Source organism: Phyllopteryx taeniolatus, chromosome 19, assembly GCF_024500385.1.
Source record: "Phyllopteryx taeniolatus isolate TA_2022b chromosome 19, UOR_Ptae_1.2, whole genome shotgun sequence".
Taxonomy (NCBI): domain Eukaryota; kingdom Metazoa; phylum Chordata; class Actinopteri; order Syngnathiformes; family Syngnathidae; genus Phyllopteryx; species Phyllopteryx taeniolatus.
Genome location: NC_084520.1, coordinates 15,490,594 through 15,511,220, shown reverse-complemented (window position 1 = coordinate 15,511,220; position 20,627 = coordinate 15,490,594). Strand labels below are relative to the sequence as shown.

The following is a 20,627-nucleotide window of genomic DNA, read 5'->3' as shown; positions in this document are numbered from 1 at the left end:
TTGATCACCGCTTCAAATTCAGAGCCAACCGGGTTTCCCGAAACATCAAAGCGAGACGCGCAAACGCATCTCGTCGCTCAACGGAGTGCGTGGAGAGCGGTTGCCATGGTTACGGCCAGGCCGCAGCAATGACGACAGGCGGTTACGTTTACATTTAACCAGCAGAACAGCAAGGTTATCGTGTTATTAGTGCTTCAACCATTTTGTATTTGTATTTTTTTTAATGATCATTTACACCAATCAATTAAAGCTGCCAAATCTCAGAAGTGAGGACAAAAAGATCTTTTGTTTCCGGAGCAACTATTAAATAGTATTTATTTAGTCAGGTTCAAGAGTCATTGTGCAATGGAATGAGTTTTTCACACGAAACACAGTCACTAACAGTTGGTTTCTTCAAGAAACGTGGAGATTTTGCTCACCAAAAACATGCAAGTACAGTACAACGGTGTAAATATTTCACATTTGACTTCCTACCACGAGAACGTCTGTGAATATGAATATGAGTTTAATACAATCTGTTTGTATGCTGATAACACTACTCGCAAAAAGTCTTGTTATATTGGGGTTTTTCGGCGGTAAACTTAAAATTCAGTAGATCCTTAACAGGTGAAACACCTAATTTTACCTTCTGTAAACATTTGAATTCATGTGTTCAATGTTTCAGTACTTGTTGCATTTTCGGTTCATCCTGGAATTTCACCCGAAAGCCAAATATAGCTAACTTTTTGCGAGTAGTTTGTAGCTTTATCACAGTGCTTTCCTTTAGAGATCAAGTGTTAGAATCCCAAATAAACATGTAGAAATGCCCTTTAATGCAAAGCGCACCGCAAAATGCCCTTTAATGCAAAGCGCACCGTAAACGTGACTTGAAGTTTAAAAAAAAAAAAAAAAAAAAAAAAAAAAAAAAAAAAAAAAAAAAGGCTGATCGGGATATTATTATTATTATTATTTTTTTTTTAAAGTCTGCGTGCTTGCGACAGCATGCAGTCAGTAAGGCATAAATTCCTCAAGTCCTCATTTTAAAATTCAACTGCAACTTGGCAAACACACACAACAGCTCTGTTTTAAAAAAAAACAAAAAACAAAAAACAAAAAAAACAAACAGTATAACAATAATAGAAATGAGGTTTATGTTTCAAAGTCCTCCAGCTCGAGCAACATGACCTTAGCCGTGTTCTGGAAGAGGGCGGCTCGGTTCTGCCGCTCGCCTTTCTTCACCCAGTGCCCGTAGATGCGGAAGGCGCAGCCGTCGATGAGTCTGCGCACGCCGCGCAGGGAGTAAGGGTCGCGGGCCAGCACCTCGCGCGTCAGCGGCCGAGCCCTGCGGTAGCGGCCGTACATCCGGATGCAGGCCAGCACCGTCACGATCAACACCTGCCCGAGAGGAAAACGCAAGATGTCCGCTCGGGTTACAGTTCCTTGCGGCGACAAACTCCATTGGTTACAGAGGTGACTCAAGTACTCGCATACCCGTTTTATAGAAATTGACAAAGACGGATAAAAGTAGAAGTACTGGCTTATTTTACTCAAGTAAAAAAAAAAAAAAAAGTTCAGACTCTGAAATATAAGGTTTTTTTTCCTGTCAAATATATACAGGGTGATTGAAAAGTAACTCCCTATTTTTAAAATACTTATTTATTCATATGTTGAAATATTACAACATATGAATAAATACGTATTTTCATCCTACAAGCTGGAAATCAGTGAATGCGGTTGCCAGGCGGCTTGAGAAACTGGCGCCCAAATCCAATTTGGAATCGAAATACGCTTTCTTCTCATGTTCATTTCTTGTGAGAATTATAGTTGAGAAATAAATGACAAGTGCGTCAAAATGGGGAGTTACTTTTACTCAAAGTCAAAATAAGTACAGAGTCAAAATGATTTCCCCCCCCCGCCCCCTTACTGTTTTGAAAACTTAACAAAAATACTGGTAAAACTAGAAGTACTGACTCGTTACCTAAGTAAATACAAAATTATAAATAGATGCCGAAATGTTCCTAAGCTCAAAAGTCAAAAAGATTTTTTTTATAGTCAATCATATACACTACCTGTTTTGGCAACTACACAAAAAGAGAAATATTGACTCATTTTACTTTAGTGGGAATAAAAAAAAAAAGTCAAGACTGAAATGTACTTACAGTAAGTATGACTATATCACTTCCATACAATAGCCGACAAAGAGACGCAAATGTAGAAGTACTGACTGATTTCCCGAGACTAAAAGGTACTTAAAAAAGTAAAATCATAATTTGTATTTGGGCTTGGTTACTCGGCAGCAACGACGGCTTTCTGAACACGCTCACCCTGAACGACTTTCTGGGCCTGAAGAGTCGCACTTCGTCCTTCTGGTACTGCCTGAAGAAAGGATGCGCCAAGGCCTGCTCGGCCGTCAGACGCGCGCTGGCATCCACCACCAGCAGCCGGGAGATCTGAACATCAGCGGCATCCGGACACGCGAGGTAAGCGGGGGATCTTTTCGCAACGCTCGAGCGCTACAGGCAGACCACAGCGGAACCTCCAAAGTCGAACGCCGCGCTTTGCAAATCACGGAAATCGAAACGGATCGAAATCCGACACCTGCCGATAAATCCCAATTGCACGGCGCTCCGCTTCAGAAGTTCGCTATCGTGCAAACATCGGGCGCAAATAATTCCCCGACTCACCAGATCCTTCACGGTGTCCGAGCGGTCGTCCCACTCGGGCGAGCCGAACTTGTAGCGGCCCTCCGTGATCATCCTGAGCATCAGCATCTGTTTGCGGTGCCAGAAGGGCGGCGAGCCGGCCAGTAAGGTGAAGAGGATCACGCCGCATGCCCAGCTGTGGTAACACACAGATGCGGTGGCACAGTCATGAATTGTGTTTGCACAAGTGTGCACACCCTCATAACTCGGATGTGGCCGTGCTCAGGATTAACCAAGCCCATTCCGTTTTATGTTAAATGGGAGTCGGCACACAACTGCCACCATTTAAAAGTTTAGCTGTTCTAGTAGGCTTTTCCTGACATTTGTAGGTTTTGTACTAACGCCGACTGCTATTTTGAACTGTTCATACTTCTTTCCACCTTGGTCCATCTTAAGAAAAACTGGCACATAATGTGTCCTTGGAAAAATTCAAAGCCATCATTTTAAAAAACAACAACAACAACTACAGATTGTAAATAAACAAATTGAAACCCATACTTTCTTGTTAGAGGTAATAAATTAGATGCATCTGGTTAGGACTTACAGATCAACCTCTTTTCCGTAGCCGGGGTGCATTTCATCCATGGAGCATTTCAGTATTTCGGGAGCCAAATAACCGGGCGTTCCGCAAAGCTCTAATAACAACAACAGACAAAAGCGCTTTGACTTTTACAAAGCGTAGAACAGAAATTCGCTGAACACTTTCATGCTCACTCGAGCACCTCTCAGCTTCTCCCCAGGCTGCAGCTGCACCGAGAAGCCAAAGTCGGACAGTTTGAGGTGTCCCTGGTCGTCCAGCAGAATGTTCTCGGGTTTCAGGTCGCGGTGGACGATGTGGAGGGAGTGGAGGTAGCGCACCGCTTCCAGAAGAGCTCGCATCATGCTCCTGAATTGAGGCGCGCAGGAGAGGATGGAGACCGTTGACATTTTTTTTTTTTTTTAGAAAACAACTTGGATGATGTAAATGGCACAAACTCGCCTTGTTTCCTTCTCACTCAGTGTAACTTTTTCTGTGAGGTAGTCAAACAGCTCCCCCCGCCTCATACTGTTCAGGAAGAAAGAACGCATTCATTCTGCTCATCATTAATCGGAAGATGAATTTTTAAAAATAGAAAAGGAATATGGTGGGCCTTTAACGCCTACAACAATAACGACAGAAAGCGGCCAAAAACCAAACTGGTGATATTTGAAGATCTCAAAAAAAAAATAATTGTTTGAATGTCATTATCTTTTTCTCATGTTGTAACGTGTACAACGAAAAACAAAAATCGGACAATTTTTGCTGGAACGAATTCAACTCTTAAGTCGAGGTACTGTTGTATGAATATTGAATCATTTTACTTACAGGTCGAACACCAGGAAGATGAAAGTTGTGGACTCGTAGGAATCAACGAGTGTAACTAAGTGCAAGAATACAAAACCGTAATCAAACAGGTTGATATTATTTCCGTATGTTGTCGTTCTGAGTGCATTGTGGACCCACTGATTGACGAGTGGGCCTTGACCACGTTGAGGACTTGGATCTCCTTGAGCGTGGACGTCTTCACCTCCTCCAGCTGCTGGATGGTCATCTTCTCGGCGGTGATCTCGATGATCTTGACGGCCAGCTCCTGCCCCGTGTGTCTGTGCACGCACCTGCGCACCACGCTGCTCACGCCCCTGACCCCCCCCCCCCCCACCCCACCCCAAAAAAAGAAGAAATAAGCTATTTATAACGACACGTGGTCGCCAGGATTGATTGGTTTAGCCGTCGACCGGGATGTTCACATTTCGGGCCAAAAGTTCCAACCAGAATTAGGATTAGATATTATAAATGCCCATAGATGCCACAAGGTGGCAGTAAAGCTCGACATTTCTATTAGACAGGGCTAGGGCCTGATTAAATGAAGCTCTTCTTCTGACTTCTGGTGTGCGCGCATCAGCCAGCGGGGAGCAGTATAATACAGACATGCAGATATATACAAAGACGCCAATCGCAACTGTGCAGTAATCTGCAGTATATTTCGCAGAGTATACAAAATATATGCCTGTGAGTATTATTATTATAGTTATATTTTCTGTCTACGTGTTGCTGCACTCTTTGTGTTGAAATACTTGATAATACCTGATAGTGATCGCCATACATTGCAATATAGCGAGGATTTCTGCAACAAAGACAATGCCCCTCTGTGAACTAGAACGATGAACCGTGCTATAGTTGGGGAACGCTTTATTCGAGATTGCTTTGTTAAGTCATACATCAAAGAATTGGATTACACAGGGATGAGTTGTGTTCCCCCTTTTGTTTCCCAATGTACTCACCGGCCAATCACCTCTTTGGGGTCATACTTCTGGTAAAACTCCTTGGCACCCACCCAGTCAGGCAGATCATCTCCAATTACAATGTCTTTGGTCATGCTGACAGGATGGGAATCTTGAGACAACAAACAGGTAGTCAGAGTTCAACTTCAAGGCAACAATAAATAACAGGAACTGCAGTCAGGACAGGGAAGTGGATGTGTGTTCTGCTTGATGTGATTCCACACAAGCGAGGCAGGCAGTTGACATGTTCTTTCCCCCCCTTCTCGTGTTGTTTCTAAAATATGACATTATCAAGGTGTGCTAGTAGTGGCCTGGCACGCCGCAGTTCACTGACCGTGTAAAGCTACACTGTACTCACCATGTATGACAAGAGAAACGCGAACAACCGTGTGATGCGACCAAGCTAATGCGGACCCATCACTCTACGTGCGTCAGTTGCGGTAGTATCCCAAGAGAGTCAGACAAAAAAGACACAATATTCAGAAAGTGATAACACTTTGCCTGCATTCCTCGAAACAGCTCAATTCGTTTTTTTCCCCTTTTTTGTTGTTGTTGCTATCAGTATCGCCCTCACGTGGGCGGAGTGCAATACACTATTTTTTTTATTTTATTTGAGTATTTATTAGAATTTTATAGCCACCAGTTTTTCATGATACAACTCTACAAAGCAGTGTAAGTTGAACAAATCTATTAATAAATGCATAAAAAGCTAAATTATTCGGTGATATTTTGCTAGCTAGCGAGTTTGGTGAGCGGAAGTATTTTTTGCCACTTCCGCTAGCTGCTCCGATGTCTTGAAGTATTTTTATTAATTCGTTCCTGAGGTTTGTATTTGAAAAAGAGGCGAAAAAACTACTCCGAAATGTTGTTGGTGTGTGTAAAACTTTGGCGAGCATGTCCCATCGTCCAGAAATTCAATGTGCTTTGGTGGAAGCGGTATTAGCGTTAGCCTAGCTTACCTCCGCGAATGGGGCTAATACAGGCGAACGAAAGCGCAATAAAAGATGCCTATTTCGGTTTTGTTAGCCACATATCGCCCAGATTAATAAGGCAAGACTGCCTTTACTCATTGGTATGAATGTAACAATATAATATTGGCGCTTGTAGTTCAAACGAGGCTAAAGTCGCTGATTGCTGTCAGAATATGAATGAGTATCCGTTACACGTCATCTTATTATTACTTCAAAAGAAGTCGAAATGTTACTGAATGTTGATTTTGACGCAGGGGAAGCCAAGATGTCAGGTGCAGGGGGAGGAAAGCGTCCCCCCGGGGGGGACAGTCCCCCCGGACCACCTGAGAAGAAAAGCAAAAAGGAGGAGAAGACCACCACCACTCTCATTGAGCCCATTCGCATCGCTGGAGTCTCGTCCACTGTGAGCCCACTGACATTGCAAATCTCCCCGTAGTTAAGATCAGCACGGTCAAGCCTTTCTGATTTAATGTGCAGGAGGAAATGGACATGAAGGTGATCCAGTTTAAGAATAAGAAGCTGAGCGAGCGCTTGGAGCAGCGGCAGGCGATGGAGGATGAGTTACGGGAGAAAATAGAGAAGCTAGAAAAGAGGCAAGCAACTGATGACACCACCCTGCTGATTGTGAACCGCTACTGGTCAGAGGTACGAGTACACACAACAATTGCATTCAACACTTTTTGACATTAGTGGTCTATGATTAAAATAATGGCTTTATTGCAGCTGGAAGAAAAGGTCCATGCCCTGCGTAAACGTATTGAACCGGAGGCCCCAGTGCCGTCCAAACCAGTTCCCCCTCCTGCGCCGCTTCCTGATCCCGCACCCATGGAGGGAGACGGTGTCAGTATGGTCTCACCGACCTCTGGTGCGCCTCCGCCGCCGCTCCCTGAGGCACACGGTGACGGGAAACTACCAGAGCATCAGCAGCATGGTGAAGTATCTAAAGAAGGGCATCGGGACACTCCACAGCAGCCTCCACAACCTGACAGATCAGAGCAGTTAACACCCACAGAGCCCCCATGGCAATCAACCACAGGTTACATGCTTTTTTTTGTGCTTTTTCAATATCTCTGTGCAAGGTCTTACTGGCCAAACCTTTTTCTAGAAGGGTTATTTTCATAAAGATTGATCCATAACAGAAAAGACATAGCCCACTGAATTTCCTTTTGAAAATCCATGAATTTTACTGATATGAGTATTTGAGTCATTGGCCATTGTTATCATTCAAATCATAGTAAATGTTTCAAGTAATACTTTTCATGTCAAAATGTCTTTAACCGCTCTGTGTCCCAAATTAGGTTTCATGATTTGCAACATATGTTTTCTGCAGATGTTAATTACATTTTTGTATATATAGGATTTTTCTACCATGGGAGCGTTTGCGAAACGTCACGCTGACATAATTTTGCACACGTGCCTGAAATTGATGAGCAGAAGAGCAAATCGTTCTCATATAATACTGGCTGAGAAATCTCGTTTACGTGGCTTCTTATCGCAGTATGCAAGTTTGTGCTAGTTGATGCTGTCGGAACTATTGCATATCGATAGCGTAATTACGATTGTATGAAGAGAAGAGGAGATGGTTTTAGTGAGTATGTAGGATCATTTATGCTCTTGGTAACATGTAAATTGTGCAACTCCCACCATTTTTATGATGCTGTTTGTGTCTCTACTGTTATAGAAGTGGCCACTACCATTTGGTCTATCAAGAAGGAATGTCTAAAATTTTAAATCAATAACTTTTATTTACCCATATAAAACCCAAAGTGTCATTTAAAAAAAAAATGCTAAATTAGATTAGAATTTTTTTTTAACAAGTGTCTTTATCATGATTGATTATATGGAAATGACCCATAATCATACATTCATGTGCGCAGAAGCATCACCACCGCCCCCTTTTCCCCTGAGCGAGAGCGCCAAAGGTTTCTTGGCCACGCTGGAGCACAGCAGCGAAGAAGAGCTGACGCTGCACCTCCAGGACCGCATGTTCTTCAGCAAGGACGCCATCGCCTGCCTCGTGTGCGTCTTCGACCGACTGCACAGCTGCATTGACGACATGTGCAAGCAGATCCAAGCTGCGGGTACGTCAAATGTGTATTGACGACGGTCTCAAAACTCCGGGGATTTTCAAAGTTGGAAACGAAGTAACCGATGCATTAATCTTCTTTTGCTGCACGGAGATTGTGCAGCTCTGCTCCTTGTGCGCGTCTGCTAATTGCTACCTCCACTTTCCTTTCCGTTACGATATTGCAAATACATGAACTCAAATGACTGGAATATCAAAAGTATTGATCTTTAAATTTGAGAGTTGGTCTTAGAGCATAAGATCTGGTATCTGAGTCACTGACACTGCAGACAGTGTCGATCCACTTTTTGTTGTATGTGCGTGTATTTTTGCTTGGAAACACCACTCCGTGTTGGGCAAAGCCTACGTACAGTTGTCATGAGCTTCCGAGTTTAGGATTACGCCGCGAAAAGATTATTACGGGAAGTGGACCAAAGCTGCAACGCCAGAACACGAGCACAGTGGTTTTTATTTATTTCTCCCCCCCTCCACGCATTTTAGCGAGTGCAACAGTTTTTACGATGGGTGCAGTACTGTCCTTAATATTTGGAATGGTCACATCTCTCTATGCGTCGGATTGTCTTGAACTCCATTTATCGCGGGGGATATGTTCTAAACCCACCTGCGGTGGGTATAAATCTGCAAAATAGAGTGACTGTAATAAAAAAAATGACGTGTCTCGTCCCCGGCAGCGTGCGAGGACGAGAGCCTGGCCAGCGCGGGCGCCGTGAACCGCACTCTGCTGGACGAGAATCGCAGACTGCGAGACCAGGCCACCCTGCTGCAGGGTCGACATCACAAAACGTCAATGGAGGTGAGATGTCCTCAGTTGGTGGGCATGAAGCCCACGCGTACATGCAAGGATGAAGAACGAAGTGTTTATCCCTCATTACAGTACAACGAATGGGTGGACAAGGTGACCAGCGCGGAGACCAAGGTGTCGGAGATGGAGACCACTGTGGAGGACTTGCAGTGGGACATTGAGAAACTCCGAAATAGGGAACAAAAGCTCAACAAGCACTTGGCAGAGGCCATGGAGCAGGTGCAGTTCTTTCATATTGACTCTGTGACATCAGTCTGTCTCTTTTTGCAGCGTATGTACGCCTTTTTTCTGGCACTTTAGACACATACCATCTCATTTTTGTCCTATCCTTGTCTTAAGCCTTTAGTATATTTGCTAACTTATGCGGGTGTTCAAGATATAGAGAGGCAGTAAGGCTCCATCTCACCCGTGACCCCAATGAGGACAAGTACTATTGAAATGGATGGTTTTTTTTCTCACCAAAATGTAATGGGAACATCCTTGGAAAATGCATCGGCATCATTTGGGGAAAAAACGAGAGACATGAAGCAAATAAACCCAAATAAAGAAAACTGTGGAGAGTGCTTCGGGAGTATGGGGTACCGAACCCCCTGATACGGGCTGTTCGGTCCCTGTACGACCGGAGTCAGAGTTTGGTCCGCATATCCGGCAGTAAGTCGGACTCGTTCCCGGAGAGGGTTGGACTCCGCCAAGGCTGCCCTTTGTCGCCGATTCTGTTCATAACTTTTATGGACAGAATTTCTAGGCGCAGCCGAGGCGTAGAGGGGGTCCGGTTTGGTGGCCTCAGTATTGCATCTCTGCTTTTTGCAGATGATGTGGTTCTGTTGGCTTCATCAAGCCGTGACCTCCAACTCTTATTGGAGCAGTTCGCAGCCGAGTGTGAAGCGGCTGGGATGAGAACCAGCACCTCCAAATCTGAGACCATGGTCCTCAGTCGGAAAAGGGTGGCATGCCATCTCCAGGTCGGGGATGAGATCCTGCCCCAAGTGGAGGAATTCAAGTATCTTGGGGTCTTGTTCACGAGTGAGGGAAGAATGGAACGGGAGATCGACAGGCGGATCGGTGCGGCGTCTGCAGTGATGCGGACTTTGTATCGGTCCGTTGTGGTAAAGAAAGAGCTAAGCCGAAAGGCGAAGCTCTCAATTTACCGGTCGATCTTCGTTCCTACCCTCACCTATGGTCATGAGCTGTGGGTCGTGACCGAAAGAACAAGATCCCGGAAGCGGAACCAAGCGGCCGAAATGAGTTTCCTCCGCAGGGTGTCCGGGCTCTCCCTGAGAGATAGGGTGAGAAGCTCGGTCATCCGGGAGGATCTCAGAGTAGAGCCGCTGCTCCTCCGCATTGAGAGGAGCCAGATGAGGTGGCTGGGGCATCTGATTCTGATGCCTCCCGGACGCCTCCCTGCTGAGGTGTTCCGGGCATGTCCCACCGGGAGGAGACCCCGGGGACGACCCAGGACACGCTGGAGAGACTACATCCTTCGGCTGGCCTGGGAACGCCTCGGGATCCCCCCGGAAGAGCTGGATGAAGTGGCTGGGGAGAGGGAAGTCTGGGCGTCCCTGCTGAAGCTACTACCCCCGCGACCCGACCCGGATAAGCGGTAGAGAATGGATGGATGGATGGATGGATGGATAAACCCACACTTCCTTGGTTGGGGCAATAAATGAGATGCGTCCGCTAAGGATCAAGCACTCTGCTGTAGCCGGGGTGCAGTTCATCCATAGAGCACGTCAGTATTTCAGGGGTGTTGTGGTTGAGAAAAATGGATTGATGGACGCATATAACAAAAAAATGATGAATCGAATTTGTAGTATACTGATAATTGATAAAGGGTTAATAACTTGTGGTCCATTGTTTGTGGTCTGCAGCTCAAGTCTGGCTACAGCAGCACCGGCAGCTCAGGTGGGCTGGCTGGAGGCCAAATTACATTAACCATTCAAAAGGTGAGTGTTGGTTAAAGAAAAAGAAAACGGGGAAAAAAAAAAGCCCCACAATGCACGTCTTCAATTCATAACATACAACTTTCTTTGTTTCTATCCCAGTTTGAGAGTCTTAACACAGAGCTGGAGCACAACCAGGAGTTGGCCAACAGCCGCATGGCAGAGTTGGAGAAGCTGCAGGTGGAGCTCCAAGAGGCCGTGAGGGAGAGCGAGAAGCTCAAGGTGACGACGGCGTCTGGAACAGTGACGTTTAATGTTTGGCTCGCTTAGTCGGAGCTTTAACCTTTTCGTTGCGTCATTGCAGCCAGACATTTCGCTCCTCTTGCTAACGAGCTGCTACAGTTTGCATGTTCTCATAATGCCCACGAGGGAAGCAATTAAGCTCCGGTGGAATGTAGTGTGCATTACTTCAACTGGACCGACTCCCAGCTTTTCAGCAAGTTCTCAATGTGTTTGTTTTGCTCCCGAGGGTTACGGCGGTGTTGACGAGCGGCCAGACCAACCACAGCTCAAGTTAGATTTCATTTCATTTTGCGTAGCAGGTGTGAGGAGAGCCAATGTTGAACCGGGGTGTTTTTGACTTTGGCTGTGTCTGGAATCACTCCCTCGTCACTATATAGTGCTGTATATAGCGAGTTTGCCATTTTGCCTGTGTTGTGAGGATGGGTTATCTTATCTTATTATATAATGCCCTCAATGTATCTCACAATGCATCTTGAAAGGTAGTTTACACGCGACGGTCACTGGAAAAGCAATATATCCCTCGATGCATTGCGCTGATACAGACAAAGCAACACATCACAACATGAACATGTTTTCTTTGTGTTCATTTTGTAAAATGCACTCATCTTAAAAAAAAAGTTGTTATATGTTTATTTGTTCAATATTTTATGGGGTATATAATATTTGTTAGAGAATACAGGTCATATTAAAGGGGAGAGAACTTTCAAAATGATTTATCTTGGTCTCATTTTTTAATATCACAAAAGCCTGTCATTTGAACAGGGGTGTGTAGTCTTTTTATATCCACTGTATATAGTGATTCGGGAGCGAGCGAATGCTTCCGTAAGCAGCCTGCCGCTTCACTATGTGCCGCCTCCTCGTTCTAGATCGACCTGCGTAATATTCCCGAGGAGGTCGTGAAGGAGACTGTGGAGTACAAGTGTCTGCAGTCCCAGTTCTCGCTGCTCTACAACGAGTCTCTGGGAGTCAAAACCCAGCTCGATGAGGCTCGGGCCCTCCTGCTCACGGCCAAGAACGCCCACCTCAGACAGATTGAGCACATGGAGGTACACTTAATTCCCCCCCCCTCCAAAAAAAATAGCTTTTCTACTTAATTCGCCCGCACATGCTATATTTCATAATCCCGGCGTGACAACATGATTCCCGCTCCTTGGCAACATGTTTAACGCCACTCGCGTGCGTCTGACCACTCTAGAGTGACGAGCTGTCCCTCCAGAAGAAGTTGCGCACTGAAGTCATCCAGCTGGAGGACACGCTGGCCCAAGTGCGCAAAGAATACGAAATGTTGCGCATCGAGTTTGAGCAAAATCTCGCCGCCAACGAGCAAGCAGGTACCGTATATGGTTGTATTGGATGGTATTAGACCAGCGGGGGGCAAAGCGTGGCGCACCTGCATACTATGTGCTTGGGAATCACTGACATTTTTGCCGTTCTGTCTGTCTGCCATGCGCTCTCAGGACCAATCAACAGGGAGATGCGACACCTAATCAGCAGCCTTCAGAACCACAACCTGCAGCTGAAAGGTGACGTGCAGCGCTTCAAGAGGAAGCTGCGCGAAACCCAGGTCGAAATCAACAAGGTAGATGACGCTGTTCATGTTGACCTGGTTCACTTTAAAAAAAACTCCGCACTTCCGGGTTTGAATTTGTCTATTTTTTTGGGGGGGTGAAAGTTACGCTGCCTGAGCAGCGACGCGGGCGGTCTAGTTCTGGAGGAGTCGACCGGCGACACCAACGAGGTGAAGAAGGAGGAAGATGAGGACCAAGAAGAGGAGGAGGAGAGGAGGAAGGAGCTGGAGAGGCAGCGGGCCCGCGAGAGGGAGAGGGAGGCCGAGCGCGAACGAGAGCGAGAGCGCGAGCGCGAGAGGCAGCGCAGCGACGAGCTCAAGAGGAAAGACTCGGACACGTTGAAGATGCTCAGAGTCGAGCTCAAGTACGCCCCCCCCCCCCCCAACCTTTGAGGCCACTTTGAGTCAAATTGTTGACCCTTTGCCCCCACAAAGTGTGGTGAAAAATGATCTTTGTTTGCTGCTTTACAGGAAAGCTCAAGAGTCCCAGAAAGAGATGAAGCTCCTGCTGGACATGTACAAATCGGCTCCAAAGGAGCAGCGGGACAAAGTGCAACTCATGGCAGCTGAACGTAAATCCAAAGCAGAGGTCTGATCCCATGCTTCGCAAAAAACAAAAAGCTTCTGGTTTTAATCAGACATATTGGTGACCTCTACTCACCTTTAAGAGTTACTCCAAATGTTGTTTTCGCAACAATCTGATTTGAATCAATCCCCCCCCCATCCACTTTTAGAATTAAATAGTTAAACATTATTCAAAACAATTCTTCTTTAAATGTTCTTCTCACACATCCTCCGCTCGTGCTAGCGGTTTTGTGTCCGTGAGCTACACTTTGAAGACGGCAACATTACCAAACGGAAAAAACGTGGTTCATGAGAGCGCCCAGATTCCTAATATCTATAATGAAGCACGGCGGTGGCACCATCATGTTTTGGGGCTGTTTTTCTTCAGTTGGAACTGGCGTCTTAGTCAAAGCAGGAAGGAATTTTAAACTGTTCCAAATAGTAGTCAGTGTTAGCATGAAACCTTCAGGCTTTTGCTCGGGGAAAAAAAAAAACATGTCAGGAAAAGCCTGTTCGAACATCTGAACTTAATTTGAGGGTTAATCAAAGGCTCTGTAAATGGTGGCTGACTCCCATTTAACATGAATTTGAATGTGATGGGTCAATTCTGAACTGAGCCACGGCCCCAGTTAGAGGAGGGTGTGTACACTTGTGCAATCACATTACCACTCCGTTTATCCATCCATCCATTTTCTGTACCGCTTTATCCTCACTAGGGTCGCGGGCGTGCTGGAGCCTACTACAGCTATCTCCGGCCGGGAGGCGGGGGGTACACCCCGAACCGGTCGCCAGCCAATCGCAGGGCACATAGAAACAAACAACCATTCGCGCACACATTCACACCTACGGGCAATTTAGAGTCTTCAATCAACCTACCACGCATGTTTTTGGGATGTGGGAGGAAACCGGAGTGCCCGGAGAAAACCCACGCAGGCATGGGGAGAACATGCAAACTCCACACGGGCGGGGCTAGGGTTTGAACCCAGGTGCTCAGAACTGTGAGCCAGATGTGCTAACCACCCGTCACCATGCCGCCCACTCCGTTTATTTTAATTTAATTTCCCCTCTTGAAAATATGTTCAAACTTGCAATTCCCACAATGTGCGTGACGTCCATGTGTAGGTGGATGAGTTGAGGATTCGCGTGCGGGAGCTGGAGGAGCGCGAGAGGAAGGAGAGCAAGAAGCTGGCCGACGAAGACGCCCTCAGGAAGATCCGAGTGGCCGAAGAGACCATCGAACATCTGCAGAAGAAGCTGGGCGCCACTAAGCAGGTATTCGCCACGCACGTTCGCTGAGGTTCACTTCAGGATGGAGCATGTGGACAGAGTTTGAACGTGACGCAATTGCAAAGGGAGGAGCCGAAGAATGACCTCGATGGCGAAATCTTTTGGGTGTGCCTCTCTGGCGTAACTGTGTCCACGTCTCTCAGGTCAGGGAATGACGCGACACATGTGGAAGGCTGTCGTGAGATGTCGAATATCCAAAAACGAGGTTTCACAGAGGTCGAGTGTCGCTTGAGCGATGTTGTAATTGTTAAACCTGAGCCGCTAGTACATGGGACACACCCACAATAGCTCATATCTTACACTTGATATTAAAACGCTTGTACCTTTGACCTGGGATATTTATTGCAGCGGTGCCCCCCCCCCCCCCCCCCATGTCCTCTGAGGGCCGTACTAAAAAAATATGATGCAATGATCGAACAAGTGTTGAATTATTATATATTGTCAGCATTTGTGAGCTTAATCCTTTTTTGTTTTTTGTTTTTATATTACGCTTCCTCTGAGGTTTTCTGTGTTTTTAGAATTGCTGGGCGGGTTCCGATTAATGTTCTTGTGGACCATAGGTTCTGTCTTAGTGCTTTAGTTTTGTGAAGCCGCTCATTAAAATTGCGTGTAAAACAAAAAAAAATGAATAGAATGAGACCAGGTTTACCACAGTGGTCGTCAAACTCTAATAAATTGTGTTAAAAAAATGCATACATGAATTATTCGTGAACTTGTGGATGAATAAAGTATCTCCATCTCTAACTCTATCCATCTATTTGGGGACTAGCGCACCGATAAAACAAAACATACTAAACTAGTTATGCTTCCCACCTTAGCTTTGGGCCAATTAAAAAGGGATGATTTTGACGCATCACATAAATGTGGCATCCCTGGATGCATGCAGAATTTCTAGCTCTGTATGTGCGTCATTTGTGGCCATAGCACCTCGTTGTATAACTGTCTTAACTACAGATTTACGTTGGTACCATTTGTTCAATGAAGTGGCCGTGACTCCTTGTGGGGGGCATTACAGTACGTTGTAAGCTAGCAGTGGTAGACCGTTGGCTAACATTGAGCCTTGTATTGGTGATTTTTGACAAGCTGTTGTGGTATGTTGGTTAGTCTGTGTGAGTCTGCAGTAACATTAGTCAGTGTCATTGCGAAGTTTCGAGGAAAGATTCAGCTTTGCCTTTTAGTTTTTAGTTGTTTTATTCATTTATTTTTAAACGTAATTATTCGTTGTCATTCGATTTATCGTTTCTAGAAACCACATCTTTGGCAATGTTTAGAACGATTGTGATTGTCTTCCACCAGGGCTCCTTTCTTATCATGTAGAAAACAATGTGGAAATGATTCCACTCATGTTGTCTCTTTCTTGGTGGGAAATTAAACCCGCTAAAAAAAATAATAATAAAAATGCTCCGGGGGTGGGGAGGGTCGGAAAAGTCGCTAGGTATAGCTACCAAATGTCTACGTTGGCAACACTGACTTTGCTTTTGTAAACATGATCCTCTCTGTTCTTCCGCGTCCATGTTAGTGCAAGCAGCGCTAGTGACAAAGGCTAATACTAAATAGAATATCCAATTTAATCCAATTAAAAAGTTAGGTTTCTTTATATTCTTTTAACAACAACAAAAATTCCCATGGCGTTTTGGGCTTCACATGGTAATTATGTTTAATTTGGTCCTCGGAAAAATGTCTCCCGGGACCCAAAATCCGTGGTGTGCTGGTCCAGTACAGTCCTGATGAACTCAAGTAGAGACCTTAGTGTTGGGATAGCCTGCAGCACCTTCTGCTTGGGCGGTCCAGTCGAACTAACGCAGTCCAGACTGATACTGATTCATCCAGCGCTTCAGGCCGCGTGTGAAGCAATATAGCTCGGGATGTTTTACATTTAGTCAATGTAATTCCCCCCCCTGCCAAAATCTGGTTGTTCAAAACAAAAAGATCTAATATAGAAGCTGCTTGAGTTGTCAGTACAGGCTTGCCTGTGAGGAGCATAAACACAAGGGATTCATTTGTGGTTTTGTTCTTCAGGGAGCAGAAATTAGGCCCACTTCCTTATGTCTAGTGATCAGCAGTTTTGTCGCTCTCGCCGGAAGCAGGCCGCGTAATCGCAGGTGTCGACCATCATTATTTGTGTCTCTCGAGGAGGAGGAAGCGCTGCTGAGCGAGATGGACGTGACGGGCCAGGCCTTCGAGGACATGCAGGAGCAGAACAGCCGGCTGTTGCAGCAACTGCGCGAGAAGGACGACGCCAACTTCAAGCTGATGAGCGAGCGCATCAAATCCAACCAGATCTACAAGCTGCTCAAGGAGGAGAAGGAGGAGCTCGCCGACCAGGTCCTCACGTTCAAGACGCAGGTGGGAGGCCAACCTTGTTGACGTCACTCTGCTGTAAACATCATCACAAGAATATCGTACGAGCAATAAACTCAATAGAATCGATTGATCGCCCAGCCTTAATCGCTATGAAGTGGTTTGACACTGAAAGGGCTAATGACCAAGTTGATTTGTGTGTTTTTTTGTTTTTTTTCTTGGCAGGTGGATGCTCAGCTGCTGGTCGTGCAGAAGCTGGAGGAGAAAGAGGGTGTTCTTCAGGGCACACTGGCCACCCTGGAGAAAGAGCTGTCGGTCAGGACTCAAGCACTGGAACTCAACAAGAGGAAGGTGAGGCCTGCTGGTGTGCTCGTGACTCACTAATCACCGCACGCTTTCACTGCGGCCAGCTGGACGAACTTGAATAATTGCTTGCTCCTAATGGTGCTTGTAGGAAGCGCTGGATCCATGGTTCCTAGTCACAAAACATTCCATTGTTTATTTATAGTCTGCAGCGTGTAAGAGCCAGGTTGCGCCATTACACCTAAAGTCAAATGCCAGGTTTGTGTGATTGGGGGGAAAAAAAAAAGAGACCAAGTTAAATAATTTTGAAACATTTTCCACCATTAATGTGACCTCTAAACTGTACAAATCAATTTCGAGAGGGGATGTAAAAATGCAATCTTCAGAATTAACCAATCGCATTCAAAGTCAGCTCAGGAGTGTGATTAACCCCAATTAAAGTTCAGATGTTCTAGTCGGCTGTCTTTATTCTCATAACATCCATCGCCTTTTAAAAAAAGTTGAATTTATTAACATTGCAACTTTTTTATTGAAAGTAGACAACTTGTCAATTCTGTTGTCATTTAAGGGGGTACACGAGAACCCCTGTTGTAGCGCATCCATTTCCGAAGGGCTGTTGTGGGGTGATGACGTTATTGTTGTCCCGCTACAGGCGGTGGAGGCTGCACAGCTGGCGGAAGACCAGAAAGTGCAGCTGGAGCACACGCAGGCCAAGCTGAAGGAGATCCAGGTCGCCGTCGCCGAGAACCGCACGGCCCGCGAGAGGGAGAGCAGCAACCTCAAGCGAGCGCAGGTAGTGTTGTCATTTGACCCCCTAAACATGTCGAAAAGGATGTGCAGCCACTGGGTCCACTTTCATTGAATTGGTCCGAAAATATGTACTACAAATATTGTGCTCTTCCACTAGGTGGCAGAAGGTACAATTAAACTGATGCCATTCATACAACAGAATAACAGCTTTGGGTTCACATAAACAGGCCCAGATTTCACACTGGCTAAGTACATTTGTGAGTAAATTGAGACGAGATCGTTGTTAGTTCAGTATGCAGGGTTTTTCTTGGCTCAAATTTGAGGCAGAGGTGGTAACATTCGGAACATTTTCACAAGGCCGTACGCCGGGCTGAAACGTATTGTTTTTTTTTTTTTTTAAACATTTTCTTAAAACACGCCTTGAAAATACTTATTTTACGAGACGTCTCCGAGAAGCCAAACATGAGGTGAAATGCTCGTTTGAAATAGTTATTTTATGCAAAATCATACATGGCGTTGATAGACGAAAGCGTATTTTACCTGTTTGAAAATGAATGAAGTTGTCCAGCACGTAGGCAGTAAAAAGGAAAATCTGTTGAGGCAGGTCGAATGACAGTTTTCATGATGTCATTGCTTTCCGAGCAGGACGTGGCAGAGGTGACCACCTCCGAATTTGATATGCAGAGAAACAGACTTTAGTGTATATGTCCTTTTGGTGACATTTGTAATTGAAAACATGTGCCTTGGCTCAACAAAGGTTGGGAAACACTGGCCTAGGGCATTTCTAAGCCTAGCAACAAGTCGCTCCACAATGAGTGACCAGGAAAAGGACATTTGGAGCCATTCTCTTCATCTACGTTGCCGCATCTGTTATTGTTTTTCTAAGTCAGTTTTCTAATAAATCATTACAACAACAGTAATAACTTTTATTTGTACTCAAATGCTTTACAGAATTGCATTTAAAATGACAGAAGAAAGCGGATTACAAGGTTAAAAATTGTCCTTCAAAACGACTCTTAATCCTTCAATCTGCTGTCCAAAGGTCTTTAAAATGTCATAGACACAATAAACAACGTTGCTATGTTTTCTTTGAAAGGCTTTGTAGTGTCTCGTTTTGTGCTTTCGAGCAAAATGGAGACCGCCCATATCGGCCTCTCTGAGTGCTCATATTTACTGGATGAGAGGTCTTGATGGACATGGCCTGAACTCAAGTCTCAAATCTGCCTTCATTAAGGCCGCAGAGACCCAGCAGTGAAAGCTAACCGGCGATAAAGATACAAATCAACGTACGGCAAATAAATAGAATATAGATCTTTTTTTTACCCCTTAGATAATAAAAGAACAGCAGAAAGTCAGAGAATGCTTTGGAGTTTTTGTGCTTGTTGCCCCACCCCCTTTTTCATTTTTTTTTTTTTATTTTTTTTTTTCCTGCATCCATTTTCGATAACGCTTGTCTCCCGCTAGAGTTTATCCTTGGCAAGATTCAAACTTGGAATCTCAGAATTGCAAGGCAGACGTGATAACCACTAGTACACCATGCATGCTCATTCCAAAAAAAAAAAACTAAACAAAAAATGGAATAAATAAATATTGCTTTTCCACATGCGTCCCAGGAGGATCTGTCCAGGCTGAGGCGGAAGCTGGAGAAACAGAAGAAGGTGGAGGTGTACTCGGACGCCGACGAGATCCTGCAGGAGGAAATCAACCAGTACAAGGTGTGAGACATTTCATGACTCTCATGGTGAGGTGGGCTTGTAAGAGGGGGGCAAAAAAAAAATCTACAGCGCACATTTCCTACAGGGAAAATCATAGTTTTAAAATATGAGGGTGTTTCTTTCCAAAAGAAGGACATTTCAAAGTGATCCCAAGTTTTTGAACGGTATATCGTGTATGTGATGTAATGTTTTTTTTTGTGTGTTTGTCCAGGCGAAGTTGCGCTGCCCGTGTTGCAACACGCGGGACAAAGACACGGTGCTCACCAAGTGTTTCCACGTCTTCTGCTACGAATGTCTGAAGATGCGCTACGACACGCGCCAGCGGAAGTGCCCCAAGTGCAACTGTGCCTTCGGCGCCAATGACTTTCACCGCATCTACATCACCTAAAAAAAAAAAAGAAAAAAGATGAACACAAATAAGGGCGGACATCCAAACGGACAAGCGCGTTCCCGGCTTTTATCGCTCTTTGGACGTCTTCTGAAGCGCATCGTTGCCACTTGGGGACAAACGTGACCAAACAGATAGTGACTGAGTGTTGTCTGTAGTTTAATAAACAGCCGTTAGTACACTTCGTGTGGTGATATCCGTCCGCTTTTTTGACGTCCAGCGTCAGACTTTTTTTCTTTTCTGAGGAATTCATAACACATCTTGAAGCGTTTCTTTGCATTCAGGAAATTAAAACGGCCGGATTAAAGTTCTTAGTTTCCTCAGCGGAGGGCCGCTTGTGTGTCACGGGAGTACGTTGGTGATTTATAGAGCGCGACGCCCGGATTGTGTGACATCACCGCTGGAGCTATAGCACAGAGACGTGCGGCAGTTTGGCACAAACCCAGCGCATACGACACGCTTTGCATCACGCTGGGCAAGCGCCGCGAGTGTGCGCGCACGCGCGTGTGTGAGTTTCATGTGTGTCGTTTGTGTACATTCTGTTGTGTGTTCATGTTTTGTATGTTGTTTTTTTGGTTGGGTGCATGTTTTATGTGTTGTATGTTATGTTTGTCTGTGTATTCCGTGCTTGTTGTGCTTCTGCCTGTTTTTGTGTGTGTGCATGTACTCTGTTGTGTTTCTGTATGTTTTGTGCTTCTCTGTGCGTGCATGCCCTCTCCATTGTGCGT

At 45.4% G+C, this 20,627-nt stretch overlaps 2 protein-coding genes across 3 annotated transcripts; one reads left to right on the top strand and one right to left on the bottom strand.

The window, feature by feature from the left end:
• Window positions 1-298: 298 nt before the first annotated feature.
• phkg2 (phosphorylase kinase, gamma 2 (testis)) lies at window positions 299-5,548 on the bottom strand. The gene is made up of 10 exons (XM_061755532.1): window positions 5,341-5,548; window positions 4,983-5,094; window positions 4,165-4,340; window positions 4,027-4,081; window positions 3,661-3,726; window positions 3,404-3,567; window positions 3,226-3,316; window positions 2,664-2,817; window positions 2,304-2,429; window positions 299-1,374 (listed from the first exon to the last, which is right to left on the bottom strand). The coding sequence occupies exons 2-10, from the start codon at window positions 5,075-5,077 to the stop codon at window positions 1,129-1,131; spliced, it is 1,173 nt and encodes a 390-aa protein (XP_061611516.1). The 5' UTR covers window positions 5,078-5,094; window positions 5,341-5,548; the 3' UTR covers window positions 299-1,128.
• Window positions 5,549-5,703: 155 nt separating this feature from the next.
• rnf40 (ring finger protein 40) lies at window positions 5,704-20,080 on the top strand. 2 transcript variants are annotated; one of them, XM_061755528.1, is made up of 20 exons: window positions 5,704-5,806; window positions 6,208-6,356; window positions 6,431-6,598; window positions 6,677-6,989; window positions 7,831-8,034; window positions 8,711-8,832; window positions 8,914-9,060; window positions 10,710-10,784; window positions 10,884-11,003; window positions 11,891-12,070; window positions 12,220-12,355; window positions 12,482-12,603; window positions 12,697-12,956; window positions 13,063-13,180; window positions 14,278-14,427; window positions 16,579-16,788; window positions 16,969-17,094; window positions 17,699-17,839; window positions 19,410-19,511; window positions 19,723-20,080. In XM_061755528.1, the coding sequence occupies exons 2-20, from the start codon at window positions 6,219-6,221 to the stop codon at window positions 19,897-19,899; spliced, it is 3,009 nt and encodes a 1,002-aa protein (XP_061611512.1). In that variant the 5' UTR covers window positions 5,704-5,806; window positions 6,208-6,218; the 3' UTR covers window positions 19,900-20,080. The 2 variants fall into 2 exon arrangements, with proteins under 2 accessions (XP_061611512.1, XP_061611511.1); XM_061755527.1 differs by having other exon boundaries at window positions 16,576-16,788.
• The last annotated feature ends 547 nt before the right edge of the window (window positions 20,081-20,627 follow it).